Raw genomic sequence first — 24,275 nt, 5'->3', positions numbered from 1 at the left:
ATAATTTTGGTGGAAGAATGCTTTTTTCAGCAATTCAGCTTCTAAATTCCAAAAATAAGTACTATAATGTGTTCATCTGTTTGCATTTTTCATTGACTTAAGCAATTCTAACCAACAGAGGCTGCATAAAGCCACAAACAAGCATTCCTGGGTGGAACTATACTACTTGTAGTGGACACAGTAACAAAACCCAATGAAAAAGTAACATTTTTCTGAAACTTTAAAATGAACCAATCTAATCAATCTATAAAATTTGCAGAATTAACAAATTTTACAACAATTCCTAGCCCGTAATAAAAATATCAATATCCTTTCAAATTCACGGCCCTTCTGAGGCAACTATCATGACTATAAATATCTAGAGGGAACTACTAAACCACTTTGTTCTAACTCTTGACTCTACCATCCAGTTGCAACAGACAAAGAAAACAGGTAGAAAACTATGACATTTGAAACTTAGCAAAAATCCATTCAATTATAAGAACTTAAAAAGTTGAAACAACAAAATGCAATAATAAAAAAAAAGATACTCTGTTCCTCAAAAAGAAGAAAGTAAACCACAGTAGGAACAAAAAAGTATGAAAGCACTAGTTCCTAACATGCTTAACATAGATTATCCAATAAAAGCAAAACTGGTAAAATTAAGCTTCCACCCTTTCCTCCTCCAAGATCAAGGCCTTTGTTGTGGGCTTTGCCAACATATCGGTGTACTCTTGGAATGGAGATTTGCTGAAGCGAGTCTCCTTCCAGAATTCAGGTGTCAAGAAACCATAGGTCTTCATCAGACAGTCAAATGTAGCCTGCAAAAATAAATTGCATTAATAACTCTGTTTTGTAGCAAAGGTAGTAGTGAACAAGCAAGAGTAACAAATTCTGGTACATGTAGATTCAATTGCAGGAAAAAAGACCAGAAGTCCAAAACTATAAACTAATACACCAAACCAACACATAAACTACTCATCCAGCACCGTCTTAATACTTTACAACCAATACAATTTACATTTGGAAAATACAAACAGAATACTGTTCAATTATACAAACCATTGAGATTTTATTGTTCTAAACCACAAAGGCGTCTATTTCAAAATATTATTCCAAGGACCCCTGTTTTCAATCTACAATTGAAATCTTATAAAACATGCATAAAATTATTAGATTTTAAAAACCCAACGAGTCTGCTGATTATAATTTAAAATTTTGCACTTCCATTTCATGTTAAATTCTATGATCTGATTGCTATTAAGTAAGCAAATCCGTTTGAAATGGAAAGTGGGTAATATAACCATTATGAATTGAAGAACAAATTGAAGATTCATATTATAAAATTATACATACATAACCAATCATATTGAAATATCAAGCCTCCTTCAAAAAATATAATGAAATATCAAGCAATCATTTTACATATGCAAAGTTAAAAATCAAATAAATGAACTGATACAATAATGTCATATAACATAGCAAAAACAATTAAATTAAAATAAAAGGAAAAGGAAAAAAACACAAACCTTAACGAAATTGCCAAGGGTTTTGGTGGATCCCCTTGAAGAAGTAAAAACATCATCAATCCCAGCAAACTGCAAAACCTTCTTAGGAACCCTAGCAGCAACAATACCAGAACCACGAGGAGCAGGAACCATCCTCACAGTAACAGAACCACACTTTCCAGTAACCTTACACGGCACAGTATGTGGCTTCCCAATCTTATTCCCCCAGTAACCTCTCCTCACAGGAATCACACTCAATTTCGCAAGAATAATGGCACCGCGAATCGCAGTAGCAACTTCCTTACTGCACTTCACACCTAACCCAACATGACCATTGTTGTCACCCACAACTACAAAAGCTTTGAACCGGGTTCGTTGACCGGCTCGGGTTTGTTTCTGAACCGGCATTATTTTCATCACCTCGTCTTTCAGAGTGGGACCGACTAAGGTGTCGATGATTTGGTGTTCTTTGATGGGGAGAGAGTGGAGGTAGATTTGTTCTAAGCTGCGGATTTTGCCTTCTTTCACGAGACGGCCGAGTTTTGTCACTGGAACCCATTTTTCTTCCTCTTCACGACGGCCGGCGCCTCTGCGGCGACCTCCACGGCCACGATCTCCGCCTCTGCCACCTCTACCACGATCTCCGAAACCTCTTCCGAATCCGGCTCTGTCTCCGGTAGCTCCTCGGTCTGCCATTGTTGGTTGAGAGAGAGAGAAGAAGAAAACTGCGGCGCTGAGAAGAGAAGAGATGAAACCCTAGAAATGCAGCAGAGAGGTAAGAAGTGAAGATGAGATTTGCGTTTTGTAGGTTTTCCGTTATTGGGCTTTTCTTAAATGTAGTTTTGGGTTTTTGATTGAATTTTGACTTTTGCTCAACATGCCCCTCGAATTTCTAAAATTACCCCGTCGGTTTGTATCGACCGGTCACTCAAGTTTGGGATTTTTTGGGAGTAACTCTTGAAGCACTGGATGGATGGAAAATGGTACTACAACGTATGATAATTTGTATGGCGTTTTAATGACTTTGTATTTTGATTTTCGCTAATGTTTCTAATCAATGATATATCACAATAGAAAACCACATTTGGTTTGGACCATTTTTTTTACTCAATTCTATGGTTTGGTTTGACTTTTGATTTTTACTAACCGAACTAAATTAAACTAAGCCGCAACATAAGAAAACACTAATTAAACATATGTCACTTAGAACAATACTCATAAAAACTTAATATAATCTAGTATAAAAGGACATATAAAATGATATATTTTTTCTCTAGTTAAGTTTCTTCTTTGCTTTGAGTAAAAAAAAAAAAAGTTTCTTCTTTACTTTTTTATTTCAAAAATGTATTTACATGCTACTTGAACTTTTAAAAAATGATAATAAAATCTTAACTTTTTGCATTTCTTACGAAATAGGATTACATTTTGTTAACATTTTTAATTTGGTCTGCGTAGTTGTAAACATTGTTGGATGTAAATGAAATTGTAATGTTAAATGAAATTTAAAACATTGTTGAGAATACACCGTGTTTTAGTTTTTTAATTGGTTTTAGTGTTGAAAAAAAAATGGTATTGTCTAAAAAAACGCATCAACCGACCCAACTCAAACCACATTTAGTTCGGATATTATTTTAAAGCTCAACTGAACAAAACCAAATCATATATTTTTTTATCTATTTTAGGGTAACTTTTAATCTCAAAACCAACGCGTGAACGTTGATCGTAGTCCACGTGCCAAGTGACTCGGGACTATTTGTACATAATGACATTGTTGAAATCTTAGAAAATCATTATAGTTTGGTAATTGCTCATCAGTCCCCACAACATAGCTCACCTATCACTGATAGGATTTTTATTTTTATTTTCTTCTTAAAAGTGGATCGGATGCTAGAATCGCATGGTTGTTTTCGCGAAATTTTGAGCAATTCAGAGAACACACGCAGGAATTACATTATAGTATTTAACATTTATAGATAGATTAGGTATTTTTTTGACAAATAGATAGATTAGGTAGGGTATGTAGAGCCAAGGTTAAGAATTTTTTAACGGAAAATTCGTGGAGAGCAAAAGTTTAAGTTGTTCTTTTGTAGAGACCAAAGATAGAATGATATTCGTTAAAAAAGAAAAAAAAAAAAAAACAGAAGAAAATGATAAATTTATGGAAATACAAAGAAAATATTGAACCCACATTTTTATATTTCAAAACGGCAACATATTTTACAGAGAACTACAATAATCCATAAATTGGATAACTTTCAAATGACTCTATAGCAAAGGACAAAATAATACTCAGTATAGTAACGTGGCTAACTTATTCATGAAAAAATGACCTAAATCTTCTCTAAACAGATCAGCAAAACAATTATCAAAACCGAGCAAATCGGTGTTTCTTGTCTTGAATTTCTACATATACACAAGTACACAACAGCGTTGAAAACTCCCATAACGTGTTATACCTGTTCGTTTCCCTTGAGAATATTGTACTTACAAAGAGGACAAGTTGCATTCATCTTCAGCCATTTTACTATGCATGAAGAATGGAAATGATGGTTGCAGGGAAGAGTGTGGAGCTCTACTCCATCCTCATATGGGCAGAGGCATATACAGCATTCCTGAAATGCAAAACAGCAAGTAAGAATAAAAAAACTCAGCTGAAAATTGCAAGTTGGGTACTTTCCTGGGTACGTCAGTATTTTTTTCTAGAAGAGCCCAGGCCTACATCTTCAACAAAGTTCCTCTTCCAAGAATATTAAGAAGAAACTAAACTAAAACCATCAACATAATCTTAACAGACACCTAATATCAGTTTATTTGCTAATCCCTTTTTTCTTTTGCTACATGACTTTAACATGCATCAATTCTACACTTTAGGACTAAAAGAAGTGACATATAAGTAAGCAAAGAGAAGTTTTAAATAATGCAAACAATTGGTGTTTTCTTTCAAGTCAAGCATTTTATTAACCGTGCATAAACTTGTAACCTCTTTGAGCCTTTAAAATTTAACTTCTTATAACAGGGATACAAAAAGGGAAAAAGATATTCCCGCCGTTGTTTGTTTAACTCAAATTTCAACATCTATTAATTCTTTCACAAATTTCTAAAATATAAAGGACTTCATAAGCTAGTTTCTAAATAATTTGTTTCATTAGTTTTTCATCTTCAATGACCAGATTCACATGCATGAAAACAAAAGTGACAATGTTCATGAGCAGCGACTAAATAGAAAATTAGGGACCACTGATTTCCATTGAACAATTAATTTCCATTTCTCAGAAGTGATCAATTATAAATATACAAAACTGAAATAAATTGTGTTTCAGGAAATCATATACCGCATCCTCAGGTAAAAGTATTCGTTCAGTTGCCAAGTATGCACTGGTGGTTTCTATGGGAACCATTGATCCAGCTCCACCACTATCCTTCTCCTCATTGTTTGATAATCGAAATCTGTATTTTGGAAGTATACTAAGATCTGCTTCTGACGCACCTTCCTATATTCACTCAAAATGTAATAAATAGAACAATTAGAAGGTTCTCATGTTATTGTTCAGTCAATCCAAACTATTTTTTATTCATACCTGTCCCGCAACAGCATAGAGAATAGCAATGATGCAGGGCAAACAACAACAGAGAGCAATGCCAATCAAGCATGCCAAAACAACACAGAAGATGGCAAAGAAGACATCGAATGCCAAAAAGACAACAGCCAACCTGTAAAGATTCAAAAACAGATCCTTCCTTTCATTAGTATAGCAACAAACTTTGCATAGTTGGTCAAACCATCTATCAAATAGAAAAAAAAAATAGAGTAACCGCCCATTTTGGTCATCCATAAATACCCTCAGTATCGCATATGCTCTCCATTTATTTGGGACATCAAATTGGTCCTTCAGTAGCAATTAATGGACTCAACTTTGTTCAAGGACCATACCATGCGGTTACAAATGGACGACCAAAATTGGCCTTCAATTAAGAAAATTTTTATTGAAAAATTGTCCCTGGTACTTTTGAAGTCGATGAATTTGAAAATTCACTTACTTGAAATACAGGTATATAAGGAAAGATTTTTATATACATAATAATTCAATTAAAAGGAACCAGCCACTGGTAGCTAAATATGCAGGTATCCTCTCTTGCAAACAAAGGGTATTGAAGGAGGCTCCGTCTCTCTATTATTCAAAAACAAACTAATCAAAAGGAGCATGTCTTGCGTACATAATAAATCCACCCCCAAATCAACAAATATATACATATATACAGACACACACAAGCATTTTCAGGCACCTTAAGCACCGGAACAAATAGCAAATATCCTATGTATGAGTGTGAGTCCACATAAGTAGATTAGACACCATACTATTAAAATTGATAATATGAACATTATTCTTAAATGTTAAAAATAAAAGCTTACCAGTACAAGCGGGGAGCATCTTGCAGAAGGATATCGTCACCAGAGACAACCCAGTAAAAGCCCACCATCCACCAAAGGAACGAAACCCCGGTATTTATTGATTCACATCGCTTGGTGAATCTGTTTTAGAGAAACCAGAATAAGTGTCTACAAATCTAAATTACTTGATACAGTACAAGGAAGTAGATGATAGTAAGCCAAACCACATGTCTATACACATAGCCAAAGTAGATTAACATGCATTAGCAGCAAAGTCATTTAAGAGAGGAAATGACATTCTATTTCCTTTTCCTAAAATATGCCATAGTCCTGTTCGGCTGACATTTGATAATGTGAGGAATATCAGTGGACAGATTCCATACACTGAAATGTTAATGAAACTACAAAATAGGAAAACTTCCAGTGATAGTCGGGAATAGCCCTCTTGATGTAGTTGCGTGTAACACTGCCGCTACTTTCATAGTGTGGTTGTAATCACTGACAGAGATTCTCATTGATATGGGAAGTCTTTATTCCACTAGTTTTATTAAAATATTAGGAATATATATGATGTTTAACATTGATTTATCATATCGTGCAAGTGACGCAGCAGCAAAATGTTAATTTTGGAACTGCTGCCAGGTCTTGGCATCGATTCCGGCGGTATTCGATTTTGCAATTCAACATTGAATAATTGCACAAAATGTTACTAAAGTGTCTTCAGTGTGTCGAACTCAATTCTTGATATAAAAAATGGTTTTTACTTTTTACTGCTTCACCTCAATGCCAACTTATATTTACATTACACAAATAATATATATTACTTAGCTATTGCCCCCTCAAAGAAACAAGACAAGCTCCACCACTTGCCGTAATAGCATTCAAAGCACGTGACAAGGGGGCAACAATGTTGAACACCCAAAAATCCAAAAATGCCCTTAAAAACAAACGTTCTAGATGGGGCATTCTAGGGGTTTCGAATGAAGGATGTTCGCTGTTTGGAGTCTACACCATATGCAGTAGTCACACTCAGATTCCATACTTCACACAGCCCAGCTTCCTACATTAGTGAACCAGCCTCCGACCAAGCTCGCTAGCGACTTTTCCCAGCACTAATTGTTTTCCGATCACCACTTTGGGCTTCTTTCCTCCACTCTTCTGCCCACTTTTGTTCACTTTTCTTTCTATTGTAGGTGGCCCCCTCTGGTCTCCCTCTGCCTATTTCTTTTGCCCTCACGTTTTTCTTTCACTCTCCGGCTTTCTTACACAATAATGCTTTCAATCCTATGTTACATGTTATATTTATCAAGTCTAACATAAAACCCCAAATTCATTGTAAAGTCTAAAATATAATATAATCTTATGTCAGTAAATTGCAATCAATCTCACCAAAAGTTTAACCTAAATTACAAGCAACATTAAACACCATCCTAAACATCATAAATACACTCCTTGCATAATGCAAAATTCATATCATAAATTAACAAAATTAAATTAAATTTATATCCATACATAAACCCTAGCATGCAAAAAAAAATTTGAGAAAACTGAGCTACAAATAGTAACAAAGTCAAACATCGACAAAATTGAATAAAATTCACCTGGACTGAGTCGAGTTCACGTCGCCATCGCTGTCATCACTATCGTTACCGTCGGAACTGAATTCAGCATCACTCTCCCTCTGCCTCTGCCGCGAATCCCTCCTATTACGGCGGTGATACTCAATCCACACCAATACAACATGAACAAAACACTGCAACGCGTAACCTACGATCCAAACGCGGATCGGCATGTTCGGACGCTCGTCAACGGTGAACGCAAGCATCACTGCCGATACAACAACGAACGCCATGTTCCACGACATGTCAAGCGCTACCACTGGCTTCGAGTATCCCCAATCGGCACGACGCTCTTCGAGTTCACGCGCCGCCGTTTCGCGTACCAGGACAGATGGTCCTCTCCGTCCGGTGGCGCGTCCGAGTAGCTGAGCGAGGGAAGTACGGCGACCGCCGCCGTTGCCTTCATGGTGTGAGCGGAGAAGCGGTGTTTGTGGTACTTCGATGATTTGTCGTGCTGACATGGTTGAGCTAGAGAGAGAAAACGCGCGTTTGCATAATTGAAATTGAAAAGAAAAGTGATTAATGAAACGCGCGCGCGTTTTTACTTGTTAGTGAAGAGATGAAAGAAAACTGAGAAAGGAATAAGTGATTATTTATTTAAGAAGGGAAGGGAATGGCGTTGAAAGGTGGATGCGAAGGAAAAATAATAGTTGTTGAATGTGGTGATAACTGATAGGTTAATTAAGAAACTAATTTATGATCTTCATAGATATGTTACTTACGTGTTCATCAATTCATTCAAATCAATTTAACATACACTATACAGTTGCAACCGTTAAAAAAATAGTATTTTTTGGTAGTGCTTAAAAAAAATAGTATAATTGAATTGAATAATTCATTCTACTATCTTTTTATATTGAATTCAAAAAAAAATTTGGTACAAAAAGATGGCAAAGCTCAAGACAAAAGAAACTACGAAATTAATCGGACATTCTTAGACATGCAAGCTCCGAAAATATCATCAAACATGAGCTTTTAAAGCTGGGTAGGAGAAGTCTCCAAAATAATCAAATTCAAATGATTGGTAGAACTAAACATACACTCGGATGAAATGAGTTAATTTAATTTAGAAAATGCTAACGAATATCTTCAAGGCACTTCTTAAGAAACTCAAATTAAATTTTTTATAAAATGTGTATATTCAATACTTTAGAAATTGAAATTTCTAACTTTATTAAGTAATTATTTCTCGATTTAAAATTTTTAAAAAGTGTTTCTGAGACACTTGTTAATAAAACCTTTTTAGTTTTTATTGTTTAAACGGAACCAATTCAATTCAATCCAAAATAACAGCAATTGTATATAAACAATGTTGATTTGTTAATTGTTTTTAAGTATTGACAACTTGATTTGATTCTTCTCAAGCCTGGTTGTCTTATTATTTGTTTTCATAATAGGGGACTAGTTATTAAAAAACTTATTAGAAGGTTGGAACTTAGAAGACCGTAGGTTCGAACAAACCATCAATTAAATGAAATCATAATGAAATTAATCTCTACAATCGCAAACTATCAGTTGTTGATGGTTATGTAAACGTATATCTGATTGCACAAGCATTACCATTTACAACTAATCAAATGTACATTTTTAGTTCATTTTTGTGTTTTGAAATATATTCAGTTTCCCTCCTTTCTCTTTTTTTAGGCAGAAATGTGTTTTATTTTGTGTAAACTGAGTATCTTTCGTGAGCAACTAATATCTCGAGTATTGTGGAATCTAAATGGGCAGCAAAGAGTTTGAAGGTGCACAACTAATTTTTCGAGCATTGTGGAACTCAAATGGACGGCAAACTCTCCTTAAGAGTTTTAAGACGCGCAACTAATCTCTAGAGCACTGTGGAACCCAAATGGGCAACAAATTCTCCTCAAGAGTTTTAACGCTGCTGCATGCTCAATATTAAATTCGAACCACGACTTTGGTTAAGTTAAAACAGACATGTTCCATTTCATCTAAAAGAATTTAGGTATAAGTCAGTTTTGTTAAACAAACATATTTTGCTATTATTGTCTCTTGTCATTTGTTTCATTTGTTTGTCACTGTTTTTACATTTATGCCCCTGCCCTTGTTTTGTACGATCAGACAAAGTGAGGAATAGATTTTACATTTATTCAATCCCAAAACGTGTGAAGAACATTCTCCATCATTATCACCAAGTCCTTTTTTCACATCCCAGCCACCGTCATTCTTCAACACATTAGTTTAGTTGGTAATGATTTTACCCGGATCTCATAAATATCTCAATTGAAATTTGGAATCAAATTCGTCAATTTGATAATTTATTCGATGAATAAGTATCTCTTTAAATATTATTTGAATATTTGAGGCGTTTTAAAAATTTTAAGAAGACTTTAAAACTCAATTCATCTAAATTTTGATCTTATATAAAAAAATTATATCTCCCATTGCAACTATTAATCTAATATCTAATAATATATTAAAGTTTTAGGAAAAATTAATCTAGAGATCCTTTGACTTTATTTTAAAATTTAGACTCATCTTTTATCTTCCTTTTTTAAAAATCTTTTATATTTTTTATTCAAATTGATCCTTTTAAGTATTTAATACATAAATATAGTTGGCTTTTCGAGGGGAAAAATAGTTGGCTAACAAAAAAAGATTTTTTTTTTTAAAGAGCTAACAAAAAAAGTTATAGTTGGCTTTTTGTTCATTTTTCATGTACGACGATTATTAACTTTTTAATATCTAAGGAACTAACTAAAATACAAAAAAAATCCAATATATTAGCATCTCAATACTTATAGGAACAACTTGAAAGAAAAGGACCAAAGACAAATCTAAAACTTTAAATTAAGTTAAGAAACGCGTACATTGTAAAATTGTCTTTTTATCAATTTCAACTTGAGCAAGTCTTTATTAAAACTTCATTGTTACGTCTATGGTGGAAGTGGTTATTCACAGATTCTGAACTTTATCTGATGGACATGTTAGCTTACATTTTAAGAAATTAGGGGAGTCTCTAGTGTCTGGCCAAATGTAATTGTTTCAATTGAGAATTCCCACATAATTTACCCTTAGAAATATAGTAATTTTTCTTCTCATATAGTCTGGATACTAGTGTTTGGTCGTTACTGCGCCAATTTTCCAAGGTCTAGGACGGATTCATCATCATCAATGTCGAACCAGGAGTCATCAAAGTGATAACAGCACACATTTCCACACATATTATGCAGTAAACAATTTGGACACTGATTTGAAATGGGATGAGTCACATAACATCTTCGCAAGCTAACTTCATACAAACTCTCTCCATGATTTGAGATTTGACAATCAAAATCAATACTGCACGACACAATTAGTGAGGGGAATCTGTTTCCATGGTCATGGAATTCCACAATCCAAATCTTTCCCCAATTTTTCCTTGTATAAATTCACTGGCCTGTAGATTAGTATTAAGAAGTTTAATTATTAATTCCTACCGAGTGTAATGATTGGACTAATACATAAATACTTTTTATCAAATGGTACCGAAACATAACTGATCCTGATTATAACTAATATATTTACTAAATGGTAGGAATACTAGGGGGACTTGGTCGGCCTCCTGCACCTCTTTGATGGTTCCGAAAGAGAGAATGACGAGAAACAAAATTATGACAAGTCGTCTATGCATTTCGGCATTCCACCATGGCCAAACAGGAGCTCAAAAGCATAAGGTTGAACTTCAGCAACAAATTTGCCAAAATTTGCAATAGCTTCTAGGTTATCAGAGGAAATGTGAACTTTTCACGTCATTCCCATCAGTCTGCGTGCCAAATCAAGATGTAATGCATGGCCCCCCTGCATATATCATAAGAGTCAATTGCTTTAAAAATCATACCCGTCTCAGGTTGCACAGGATACATCATCAGCACTTGTGACACATTAAAAATCAAACTGAGAAATTAAAATACATAGTAAAAGGAGGAGAACCAAAGGCAAAAACCTTGTAAGCTACTATGTGTGCCACTGGGAGTCCTTGATTACCAAACTGAGCAAACAGCGAGAGATCACCAATAAGATCTAAAATCTTGTGACGGCATGGTTCATCACTGAAACGAAGAGGTGGATTCAACCAACCTTTACTAGCACTGCAAAAGAAAACAGTACTAAATAGTATCATACAATGGTATTTTATATCACTAAAAAAAGAATAATAGAACAGAAAATTCAGGTGCTAATGGAAATGAAGGTCTGTATTTGAATGGTAACAGATTCTCTCTACAGTGACTACAATGAAAAAAAAAAACAGAAAGTCGAAAGAAAGGAACCCAGGCAATTTTTGAAGTGCCTAATTGCTTCCAAATCCCAACTAACTCTAGCCCAACTCTTCTCTCTCATCTCCTACTCTTACACTACCAATCCTCTCTCACATACAGAACAAGACCAGTAATAGAAAAATCTTGATTGATTATTGATCTTTTATTTGAGATTAAGGTATATGATTCTAATATTGATTCTTGCAAAGAGTTCATAAAACCATGTCTTACATCAGAGATTAAACGCCTACGAAAACTGTAGAGTCGTCACAGAGTTATAAATACCACAAACAAATAGTGCCGTACTTCGAGGAAATAGTGACTTAATTTATACATCTGTTGCCTAGATTTATGTACCTAACTTCATGGACGTAAGCTTAGATATGTGTTTATGTAAATGTAAATAACTTCATGCATGAAATTTTGGGACTAATGAATCAACGTTGCTGCATTAACTATGCTTTAGTATCATAAGTTATCAAAACCGGTCGCTAGCTATCACACATAGCTGGGCATTAGGAACGGTTATAATACAAATTTGTAGCAAAGCAAATACCTGCACACGATGGCATTTTCTAGAGAACCTCCTTTGATAAGTCCAGCATTTCGCATTTGCTCAACCTACAAGTTAAAGCAGGGTATCCGATGTTAGTTGCATGGTATCAAACATGTACAACTAAACTAATAGATTCAACAGGTAAGAACTGAGAGAGGGAAAAGATGACAAATTGACAATCAATCATATAAGGGATTTGATTGATACAATTGCAGTTATGATGACCAGAACCAATAGATTACAGCTCTGAAGACTGATCCAACAGTTCCTCAGCAACACTCAACTTTACTGAAAATTGGGTTATTGATCTAGTGTCAGTTATCTATTTGGTCAACCTCACTCAGTGAAATACAGCAAGGTTTTGTAAATCTGGTTAAACTTAGAGTTACAAACAAATTCATGTGGCATCTAAAATAACATTCTGTTTTGCACTAAATAACATTTGGCAACAGAAACAAGCCATATCTAGACTACAAATGGATTAACTTTATAACTAACCTCTTCATAGATGCAGAAGGTTCTGGACAATGCTATTTGCATGGAATAAACCAAATCATCAAAGGGGGTGGTAGAAAACCACTGGCAGCCAATTGCAGATGCCTGAAAAAGAAAGGTGTATTTGCTTCTTATTTAATGTCAAACCAAATCATCTTATAAGTTGTGACCTTGCTAACAAAAGATTTTGAATGCAAAAATTTAGCTGATTTGTTCTCTAATATTCTTTCAGAACAAGTTAAAAGTTCCGATTCTCACGCAAGGGTAATCATGATGCGGATAAAACTTATCATATTCAATTGCATTATCAATTCTAGGGCAAAATTATTGGCACATTAGTTTTTATAAAAAAATGTCACTAAAAATGCCCAAAACTAGTAAATTTGATGTTCTTGGAAACACATCATCTGGGAAAGATAAAAACAACTTTGCAATACTAATTAGTCCAATAAACAATCTTCAAATTGCTATACATACTAGAATAAACCATATTTGGTTTCCGATTTCATTTTTATTTTCCTTAGGCAGCTTTAAGTGAGGATTAGTTTTTGCAATAATACAATGGCATCTTTTGATTTATGTGGTTAATCCCACCTGATGGGAAAAGGTTTTAGTTTTTGTTCTTGTCGTTGGAAGCTTTAAGTTTGACACTTTCGAACACAGATGAGGATTTCCTCAACTCAAGTGGCAGCTTGTGGTCTATTTCCCACGAAGAATTCGCATTAAGTACAGTCTCCTTTGAAAGCATGAAAGTTATATTCTTTCAAACTTAGAAAATTGGGTAACACATAAAAATCTATAGAGTAATCAGAGAAAAGCAAGCAAAACTTTTCAATTATAATAAATGTCCAGTAACGATAGTGTAATGAAGAAAACATAAAGTACATTGAAATATTTTAATGGCATATGCTAAGAAAAATCTTGATCAATATTCTCAATCTAATGTATCAACCTATCCTTACCTGTGGAAAGTTTATGCCATAAGTTACTCGAACCATTTCTGAAGGAAATGCAGCAACAAAAGAATCATTCCTCCAAACATGTACCGGTTCATTCACATGTGGAGCTATTTTCTCACAGCTTTTCCCATCAGCATCAGTTGCTATCTCTAAACCAACTTCTTCCAAGGCAGCCACCCATTCCCTCGCCGACCCATCAAATATAGGAATCTGTACCAGAAATTAAGGAAAATAACACTATTTATTTCAAGAACTAAATGTAAGGGACGGCAAGAAAATCTAATCACGGATTATTTTCTTTCCACGAAATTGCAAATGCTATCTTTATTTTGATGAAACAGAGCCTAGGAGAGTGGATATGAAAATTGAAAATACAAGCTGTACTGTCCTTATTAGAGGTTTGTGGTAAACTACTAAGGCCTTTTCTCGTATATTATGAAGGTGTTTGGAAGAGTTTATTTAGAACTTATTTGGGTTTATTAAAGATATCATGGCATAAACACTTATATTTTTACAAAAATAACTTACAACATGTCCGTTAGTTGTTTTTAACTTATTTCAACAACTTATTGAATAAATAAATGCTTAAAAACAGTTTACGCAAAAGTGCCACTTATCATATTTGCACACCAAAACCTTGCAAAAATCAGGATGTGGGTATTTGGATATTTTGTTGGTTTCAGCAATAAATTACAAATTCAGCATGAGATTAATTAGAATCATAACTAACTGTTACATGTACAAAAGAGTATTTTAAGAATATCCATACACAAAATGGACACAGTAAATATAATGTCTACTTTTCTAAGTAGGTAGTATATGTGAAAACTGTAAAAGGAGTTTATAATATGTGGCATAGGTCAATAAGTGACTTAATTACATGCCTATCCTATACGTGTTTATGTATAAGCTTAGAAATTGTTGATGGGCCTAACACAACCTCACAAAACCGGATTGTGGGGTGAGCATTGCCCCTGCTTATAAACACTTATTCAAACCATCTCTCAACCGATGTGGGACTCTTTAACACCCCCATCATGCCCAACACTATTAGACTTGGTGCGTGGATATAAATAGTGGGTGGCCAGATAGCGAAAACCTGATAGCAGGAGGCTCTGATACCATCTTAGAAATTGTGGATGGGCCTAACACAACCTCACAAAACTAGGTGAGGATTGCCCGCACTTATAAACACTTATTCAGGTCATTTCTCAACCGACATGGGACTCTTTAACATATAAGACCAAGTTTGCATTTTTTTTTAAATAGCAAATGTTAGTATTAGTTTTTATGTTCAGAGTGGGAATCAAACTCTTGACCTCCTAATCACTCCACTCTTTAACTCCCCCACTTTAATCATCAAGTCATCCTTATATTCTCTATGTATAAAGAGAGAATAAATCAAGTTGTTTTCATACAAACTGTTTTCTTAAGCTATCCTATAGAGCTTATGGAAATAACTGAAAAACAACATATGAACATGCCCTAACTTCTCTCGAACAGTCTCACAAGTGTTTAAACTAGTAAATACGAAGAAAACAGTCATAAGTTTTTCCATAAACTCTCTCCAACAGTCTCACAAATGCGTACACCAGTGAATAAATACGCTCAATTAAGTCAATAAAAACAGGCACATATTAATACATTCTACTCATAAAAAAACAAGTAATTTTTCATTTTTATACCATTCACCAATCTTCTTACCTCAGCATCATCACCTTGATCATCCAAATTTTCAATCTGAATCCTACAATTATCAACCCCAAAACCTTCCAATGCAGAAAGCAAATGCTCAACAGTCCTAATCCTCACCCCATCTTTACACAAAGTAGTACAAAGTGGCGAAACCTGAGCAAATTCAACAGAAGCAGGAACTAAACTGTTCCTAAACTCAAACCACCTTCCTTGACCTGCAAATCCTGGACACAATCTCACCGTCGATACCTTCCCCGAATGCAACGAGATTCCCTTCCGCTCCACGCTTCCTCCTAGGGTCTGTTGAAGCTTCCCCGTCTGCACAAATAGAGCGAGATAATCTGTTTTTGTTTGGTTTCAATTAAACTATTTGAAGTTTGTGTGATTTTGGATAGTGGAACATTTGAAATAAACCAAACAGGGTATAAGAGGAGAGTGAGTTACGGGTTTCCATGTGATGAGTTTTGATGATCTGAGAGCGCTGAGAACAGACATTGTTGCACAGTTTTATCAAACTAGTCAAGAATATTACACCGTTTTATTTTTGATCTTGCTCTTAAGTCTTTTGATCTTGCTCTTAGGTCTTTTCTAGAGGAAGTTGAGTCCCTTTTTACTGTTCTAACTTGCACTGTGTTTGGAAGGCAAGAGATAGGTGAGAGAGATTGTCGAGAGAGAAAGTGTGAAGAGAGATGACTTTTCTCTTGTTTGGAGCATCAGAGAGTTAGTGAAGAGAGATTATATTTCATGGACTCCACCTACTTTTTATTTCTCTTCACTTGTGGGAAGAAAGTGGCTTAAGGTGTTTAATTCCAAAACCGTCCTCCCCTAATTTTCAAAGCTGGTGCATTGTTTTTCTTGATAGCAGGCTAATACGTGAATGGTATATACTATTATCAAGTGGTATGTTTTAATTAATTTACTTACTAAAATAATAATAAAATTAATTATGTAAATTAATAACTAAATTATATTAAAAGACAAAATAAACTTGAAAAAAAAAATCAATCAAATTTAAATGCAAGGATATTTTTGTCTTTTTAAAATTAAACACACTTCTCTCTCTTCTATTTCTCTCCTTTCTCTTCTACCAAGCAACCCATCAAATCTACTCTATTTCTCATCTATTTCTCTCTTTTCATACTCTCTCTCACCTGTAACGCCCTAGTTATTTATTTAATTATTTTATTATGTGGAGTATGTATATATATTATTATATATGATGTTTGGTGGTTTATGTGGAGTATATGCATATATTTGTATATATGTGATTGTTGGATGTTTTATGTGGTGTATTAATTTAGTATATGGTTTATTTAATAATAATTAAAATAAGTATGAAATGGTAATTATTTTGGAGTTTGGGAAATAATAGGAGTTATTAGAAGTTATGGGGAGTTAAGTATAATTAAAGGGAGTTACATTTTAGTGGGAGGTTAATACAAAGAAGTTAGAGTAGTTTTACGTAGAAGCAGTTTTTGGGAGAAAACAAGAGAAAGCCAAGAGCAAGAGAGAACCAAGGGCTGAGCATTGCTGTGCATTTCTTCTTCAATTTCTAAGGTAAGGGTGGGGTTTACTTCAATAGTATAGAATTTAAAGTCTGATTTCGAGTTTAACAGGTTTTGGTAAAAATTGGGGATTTTGGGTTTTATGTTGAAGTTGTAGTTTTTGGAGTTGTAAGCATGAATTTGATGTTAGAAATAGGTTCTAAGTGCATACAGAAAGTTAATTTGCATCTGTAAACTGATTTGGGGAGTGAGCAACTTCATCGCTCGCCTCGCGAGCAATCCAACTCGCCATGGCGAGTAGCCCAGATTAACACTTGATTTTTGAAAAGTTGTTATAAGATGTTTTGGGGATGGTTTAAGGTACCTAGATGATTTTAATGATGATTGGTGAAAGTTTTAGGTTAAAAAGATGAATAGGGAACTTAGAATTGGAGTTGGAGTGAGAAAATGTCACTTTTTCCCGAGTGCACCTGATTTTCACTCGCCTCGAGTTCGCCTTGAACTCGCCATGGCGAGCTAGTGTTTTTGTGAACTCGCCATGGCGAGCAGATGTGCTCGCGAGGCGAGCTAGTGCAGTTTTGAGTGCAGTTTTGCTTGCTTGATTAATGAGGTTCGAGTGTTGTTGTTTAAGCATAATTATAATTAATTGTGCATCATTCTGAATGGTTGAATCTCTGTTGGATGTTGATTGATGATGAGGAATGCATTGTATGTTTTAATTATTAATCATACTTGTCGATTAAGTGGAGTCACATGGAGTTGCATTGCATGGTCAGTTGTATGTAGATATACACAAGTAGGTCCATTGCATATGCATAAAACAGCGGTGAGGGCTTCGGTCCTGGAGTACTAGTTGCTCAACAGCGGTGAGGGCTTCGGTCCTGATGAATGCTTTAACCATTCAAAAGCGGTGAGGACCTCGGTCCTGATTGGTACCACATGCATAATTGCATCTCATTAAGAAGTCTAAGATGGTGTCTTAGCAGTGGTCATGTCATTTGCATGAGTCTTGATGTAATGATGATGTTGATGTTTGATATACATTCTTATATATGTGTATTCATTGTGGTCTTGGTGTATTGTTGATGTTGATGATATTATATACATTGTATACTACTTGTTAAGTGGATGATTATGATGATGTTGTTGTGATTGTGAATAATTATAAGATTTGCAAGTGTACATGTTGAAGATATAGGGTGTTAGATTCATTAATGATTTTAATATCTATATTTATTGTTGTGAATCTCACCCCTTCTGCTTGAAAATGTTGCCCTTCCTATGGGTAACTTGCAGGTGATCCTGAGTAGTCGGTGGTGGTTCAAGAGTCGTGTCTAGGGCTCTGATACGTGGGTTGGGAGTCATTTTATTATTTCATTGTTGTTTTCCCTTCCATGTATCAAATTTTGGAACTTGTTGATGTGCCCTTTCATTGGCTAACTTTTGTTGTTTAGGCTTAATGCCAAGATGTTGTTGGAGATTAAAATATTGTTGTTGCTATTGAAAATGCAAAACGTTCCGCTGCATTAATTTGAAGTTTTGACTGTTGTTGAATTAAATAGTTTTATTTTCTATTTAAGAATTTCGATGTTGCGATGTAGCATGCCCGTTTGGTGTAATACTCTGATGTTTATATGCTATTTTATTCCTTTTGGGTAACGGGGTGTTACAATTTGGTATCAGAGCAGGTTGGTCCGTCCGGCCAAGTAGTAGAGTCGTGTTGAGCCACCTAGGATAGAGTGTCAACTTTATTGTTGTCCTGTTTGTTGTTTGTTGTGTCTTGGTATGAACTGGTTGGAGTATACCCATGTTCATATCAATTGCTTAAACAAGACGGTGCATTTTTCTTCTGCGGAGGAAGAGAGTGGAGCAGAGTTCTTAACTACAAAACAGTTGAAGCAGTTTGAACGTGATGGTATCCTGATGTATTCTCTAATGGCACAATTGTCGTTAGAAAATCAAGCTGTGATTGATGGGTTACCGGTAGTGAATGAATTTCCAGAAGTATTCCCTGATGAGATTCCTGATGTGCCACCAGAGAGGGAGGTTGAATTTTCAATTGATCTTGTTCCAGGCACTAAGCCGGTGTCGATGGCACCGTACCGTATGTCAGCTTCTGAATTGGCTGAGTTGAAGAAACAGTTGGAGGACCTGTTAGATAAAAAGTTTGTAAGACCCAGTGTTTCACCTTGGGGAGCACCGGTGTTGTTGGTAAAGAAGAAGGATGGTAGTATGAGACTGTGTATAGACTACCGTTAGTTGAACAAAGTTACGATCAAGAACAGGTATCCGCTTCCTAGAATTGACGACTTGATGGATCAGTTGGTTGGTGCCAAGATTTTCAGTAAGATTGATTTGAGGTCTGGTTATCATCAGATAAAGGTGAAAGATGAGGATATGCAGAAGACGGCCTTTAGGACACGTTATGGTCATTACGAGTACAAAGTGATGCCTTTCGGTGTTACTAATGCGCCTGGTGTTTTTATGGAGTACATGAACCGAATTTTCCATGCTTTTCTGGATAAGTTTGTTGTGGTGTTTATTGATGATATTTTAATCTATTCCAAGAATGAGGAGGAGCATGCAGAGCATCTGAGAATTGTATTGCAAGTGTTGAAGGAAAAGAGGTTGTATGCTAAGTTGTCAAAATGTGAGTTCTGGTTAAATGAAGTAAGTTTTCTGGGTCACATTATTTCTGGTAGTGGTATTGCAGTGGATCCTTCAAAGGTTGATGCGGTATCACAATGGGAGACTCCGAAGTCGGTAACTGAGATCAGAAGTTTTCTGGGTTTGGCTGGTTATTACCGCAGGTTCATAGAAGGGTTTTCGAAGTTGGCTCTTCCGTTGACACAGTTGACCTGTAAGGGTAAATCTTTTGTGTGGGATGCTCAGTGTGAGAGTAGTTTCAATGAGTTAAAGCGAAGATTGACAACTGCTCCTGTTTTGATTTTGCCTAAACCAGAAGAACCGTTTGTTGTGTACTGTGATGCATCTAAGCTGGGCTTAGGTGGTGTTCTGATGCAAGATGGTAAGGTGGTAGCGTATGCTTCTAGGCAGCTACGTGTTCATGAAAAGAATTATCCTACACACGACCTGGAGTTAGCTGCGGTGGTTTTTGTTTTGAAAATTTGGAGGCATTATTTGTACGGATCCAGATTTGAGGTGTTCAGTGATCATAAAAGTTTGAAGTATTTATTTGACCAGAGGGAACTGAACATGAGACAGAGGAGGTGGTTAGAGTTACTGAAGGATTTTGATTTTGGCTTGAATTACCATCCTGGTAAGGCCAATGTGGTAGCTGATGCTTTGAGTAGGAAGACTTTGCACATGTCTGCTTTGATGGTGAAAGAGTTTGAGTTGTTAGAACAGTTCAGAGATATGAGTCTTGTCTGTGAATTGTCACCCCAGAGTATACAGTTGGGAATGTTGAAAATTGATAGGGATTTCTTGAACAGTATCCGAGAAGCTCAGAAAGAAGATTTGAAGTTTGTTGATTTGATGACTTCTGGTAATGACACTGAGGATAGTGATTTCAAAGTTGATGATCAGGGTGTGCTGAGGTTCAGAGGTAGAGTTTGTATTCCTGACAATGAAGAGTTGAAGAAGTTGATTCTTGAGGAGAGTCACAAAAGTAGGTTGAGTATTCACCCGGGGGCTACAAAAATGTATCATGATTTGAAGAAACTGTTTTGGTGGTCCGGTTTGAAAAGAGATGTTGCTCAGTTTGTTTATGCCTGTTTGGTTTGTCAGAAGTCCAAGGTTGAGCATCAGAAGCCTGCAGGGTTGTTGACACCGTTAGATGTACCGGAGTGGAAGTGGGACAGTATCTCCATGGATTTTGTAACGAGTTTACCGAACACTTCGAGAGGGCATGACGCCATTTGGGTAGTTGTCGACCGGTTGACGAAGTCGGCACATTTCATTCCTATTAATATCAGTTATCCGGTAGCACAGTTAGCAGAGATTTACATTCACAGTGTGGTGAAGCTTCATGGTGTTCCGTCTAGCATTGTGTCGGATAGAGATCCGAGGTTCACTTCTAGGTTCTGGAAAAGTTTACAGGACGCCTTGGGTTCGAAATTGAAGTTGAGTTCGGCTTATCATCCTCAAACAGATGGTCAGTCGGAAAGGACAATTCAATCATTGGAAGATTTGTTGAGAGTGTGTGTGCTTGAGCAAGGAGGAGCTTGGGACAGTCACTTGCCTTTGATTGAGTTTACTTATAACAACAGCTATCACTCGAGTATTGGTATGGCACCGTTCGAAGCCTTGTATGGTCGGAGGTGTAGGACTCCTTTATGCTGGTTTGAGTCGGGTGAAAGTGTTGTGTTGGGACCGGATTTGGTGCATGAGACTACTGAGAAAGTCAGGTTGATAAGAGAAAAGATGAAAGCTTCGCAGAGTCGACAGAAGAGTTACCATGACAAGCGAAGGAAAGATCTTGAGTTTCAGGAGGGTGATCATGTTTTTCTGAGGGTCACTCCTTTGACGGGTGTTGGTCGTGCTTTGAAGTCGAGGAAGCTGACTCCTAAGTTTATTGGTCCGTATCAGATTTCAGAGAGAATTGGTACAGTGGCATATAGAGTTGGTTTGCCACCACATCTTTCGAACTTGCACGATGTGTTTCATGTTTCTCAGCTTCGGAAGTATGTTGCGGATCCTTCTCATGTGATTCCGATGGATGATGATGTGCAGGTTAGGGACAACCTGACAGTTGAGACTATGCCATTGAGGATCGATGACAGGAAGGTGAAGTCCTTGAGAGGTAAAGAGATACCTCTTGTGAGAGTCGTTTGGGGTGGAGCGACTGGTGAAAGTTTGACTTGGGAGCTGGAGAGTAAGATGCGGGAGTCGTATCCGGAGTTGTTTGTTTGAGGTAAGATTTCGAGGACGAAATTCTGTAATTTGGGGAGAGTTGTAACGCCCTAGTTATTTATTTAATTATTTTATTATGTGGAGTATGTATATATATTATTATATATGATGTTTGGTGGTTTATGTGGAGTATATGCATATATTTGTATATATGTGATTGTTGGATGTTTTATGTGGTGTATTAATTTAGTATATGGTTTATTTAATAATAATTAAAATAAGTATGAAATGGTAATTATTTTGGAGTTTGGGAAATAATAGGAGTTATTAGAAGTTATGGGGAGTTAAGTATAATTAAAGGGAGTTACATTTTAGTGGGAGGTTAATACAAAGAAGTTAGAGTAGTTTTACGTAGAAGCAGTTTTTGGGAGAAAACAAGAGAAAGCCAAGAGCAAGAGAGAACCAAGGGCTGAGCATTGCTGTGCATTTCTTCTTCAATTTCTAAGGTAAGGGTGGGGTTTACTTCAATAGTATAGAATTTAAAGTCTGATTTCGAGTTTAACAGGTTTTGGTAAAAATTGGGGATTTTGGGTTTTATGTTGAAGTTGTAGTTTTTGGAGTTGTAAGCATGAATTTGATGTTAGAAATAGGTTCTAAGTGCATACAGAAAGTTAATTTGCATCTGTAAACTGATTTGGGGAGTGAGCAACTTCATCGCTCGCCTCGCGAGCAATCCAACTCGCCATGGCGAGTAGCCCAGATTAACACTTGATTTTTGAAAAGTTGTTATAAGATGTTTTGGGGATGGTTTAAGGTACCTAGATGATTTTAATGATGATTGGTGAAAGTTTTAGGTTAAAAAGATGAATAGGGAACTTAGAATTGGAGTTGGAGTGAGAAAATGTCACTTTTTCCCGAGTGCACCTGATTTTCACTCGCCTCGAGTTCGCCTTGAACTCGCCATGGCGAGCTAGTGTTTTTGTGAACTCGCCATGGCGAGCAGATGTGCTCGCGAGGCGAGCTAGTGCAGTTTTGAGTGCAGTTTTGCTTGCTTGATTAATGAGGTTCGAGTGTTGTTGTTTAAGCATAATTATAATTAATTGTGCATCATTCTGAATGGTTGAATCTCTGTTGGATGTTGATTGATGATGAGGAATGCATTGTATGTTTTAATTATTAATCATACTTGTCGATTAAGTGGAGTCACATGGAGTTGCATTGCATGGTCAGTTGTATGTAGATATACACAAGTAGGTCCATTGCATATGCATAAAACAGCGGTGAGGGCTTCGGTCCTGGAGTACTAGTTGCTCAACAGCGGTGAGGGCTTCGGTCCTGATGAATGCTTTAACCATTCAAAAGCGGTGAGGACCTCGGTCCTGATTGGTACCACATGCATAATTGCATCTCATTAAGAAGTCTAAGATGGTGTCTTAGCAGTGGTCATGTCATTTGCATGAGTCTTGATGTAATGATGATGTTGATGTTTGATATACATTCTTATATATGTGTATTCATTGTGGTCTTGGTGTATTGTTGATGTTGATGATATTATATACATTGTATACTACTTGTTAAGTGGATGATTATGATGATGTTGTTGTGATTGTGAATAATTATAAGATTTGCAAGTGTACATGTTGAAGATATAGGGTGTTAGATTCATTAATGATTTTAATATCTATATTTATTGTTGTGAATCTCACCCCTTCTGCTTGAAAATGTTGCCCTTCCTATGGGTAACTTGCAGGTGATCCTGAGTAGTCGGTGGTGGTTCAAGAGTCGTGTCTAGGGCTCTGATACGTGGGTTGGGAGTCATTTTATTATTTCATTGTTGTTTTCCCTTCCATGTATCAAATTTTGGAACTTGTTGATGTGCCCTTTCATTGGCTAACTTTTGTTGTTTAGGCTTAATGCCAAGATGTTGTTGGAGATTAAAATATTGTTGTTGCTATTGAAAATGCAAAACGTTCCGCTGCATTAATTTGAAGTTTTGACTGTTGTTGAATTAAATAGTTTTATTTTCTATTTAAGAATTTCGATGTTGCGATGTAGCATGCCCGTTTGGTGTAATACTCTGATGTTTATATGCTATTTTATTCCTTTTGGGTAACGGGGTGTTACAATTTATTCCTCTCTTCTCACTTTCTTCTCACAACCAAACACACCCTTAATGAGTGTGCGGGTCAGCCGCCACAATTCGTTTTTCAACGGACTAAATGGGACAAACCTACTACAAGGGATGAGCTCAAAATCTTAGCCCATCTCACCTAAAATGGTGGGTTAAACGGGTTGGCTTGAAAGATTATACCTGTTTTACCATCCCTAATTGTAAATATTCCGATATAAAACTAAGGGTGAGTTTGTTTCAAGGTTTGTAATATGATTCCCGGAAATGTGAGATTGGAAATGCAACATTCCAATGTTTGTTTCAAGTTTTGATTTGTTTTCATTCTCAAAAGAGTGTTATATTCTCATGAATGTTATTTACACACGAT

General features: G+C 36.0%; 4 protein-coding genes across 4 annotated transcripts; 1 reads left to right on the top strand and 3 right to left on the bottom strand.

Moving 5' to 3' along the window:
* Window positions 1-448: 448 nt before the first annotated feature.
* Window positions 449-2,274, bottom strand: LOC25482548 (40S ribosomal protein S2-4). The gene is made up of 2 exons (XM_013611129.3): window positions 1,509-2,274; window positions 449-800 (listed from the first exon to the last, which is right to left on the bottom strand). Exons 1-2 carry the CDS (start codon window positions 2,181-2,183, stop codon window positions 642-644), a joined length of 834 nt encoding a protein of 277 aa, XP_013466583.1. The 5' UTR covers window positions 2,184-2,274; the 3' UTR covers window positions 449-641.
* Window positions 2,275-3,663: 1,389 nt separating this feature from the next.
* On the bottom strand, window positions 3,664-8,170 carry LOC25482547 (E3 ubiquitin protein ligase RIE1). Its single transcript, XM_013611127.3, has 5 exons — window positions 7,479-8,170; window positions 5,899-6,018; window positions 5,066-5,198; window positions 4,820-4,978; window positions 3,664-4,099 (listed from the first exon to the last, which is right to left on the bottom strand). The coding sequence occupies exons 1-5, from the start codon at window positions 7,955-7,957 to the stop codon at window positions 3,938-3,940; spliced, it is 1,053 nt and encodes a 350-aa protein (XP_013466581.1). The 5' UTR covers window positions 7,958-8,170; the 3' UTR covers window positions 3,664-3,937.
* Window positions 8,171-10,809: 2,639 nt separating this feature from the next.
* LOC25482546 (probable UDP-3-O-acyl-N-acetylglucosamine deacetylase 1, mitochondrial) lies at window positions 10,810-16,266 on the bottom strand. The gene is made up of 7 exons (XM_013611125.3): window positions 15,902-16,266; window positions 15,467-15,775; window positions 13,766-13,972; window positions 12,807-12,908; window positions 12,309-12,373; window positions 11,440-11,584; window positions 10,810-11,294 (listed from the first exon to the last, which is right to left on the bottom strand). Exons 1-7 carry the CDS (start codon window positions 15,950-15,952, stop codon window positions 11,241-11,243), a joined length of 933 nt encoding a protein of 310 aa, XP_013466579.1. The 5' UTR covers window positions 15,953-16,266; the 3' UTR covers window positions 10,810-11,240.
* A 2,920-nt stretch (window positions 16,267-19,186) lies between these two features.
* Window positions 19,187-21,837, top strand: LOC120577950 (uncharacterized). Its single transcript, XM_039830061.1, has 2 exons — window positions 19,187-19,192; window positions 21,418-21,837. The coding sequence occupies exons 1-2, from the start codon at window positions 19,187-19,189 to the stop codon at window positions 21,835-21,837; spliced, it is 426 nt and encodes a 141-aa protein (XP_039685995.1).
* The last annotated feature ends 2,438 nt before the right edge of the window (window positions 21,838-24,275 follow it).

This window comes from Medicago truncatula, chromosome 1 (assembly GCF_003473485.1).
Source record: "Medicago truncatula cultivar Jemalong A17 chromosome 1, MtrunA17r5.0-ANR, whole genome shotgun sequence".
Taxonomy (NCBI): domain Eukaryota; kingdom Viridiplantae; phylum Streptophyta; class Magnoliopsida; order Fabales; family Fabaceae; genus Medicago; species Medicago truncatula.
Note: the sequence above shows the minus strand (reverse complement) of the source record. Positions and strands in the feature narration are given on the sequence as shown.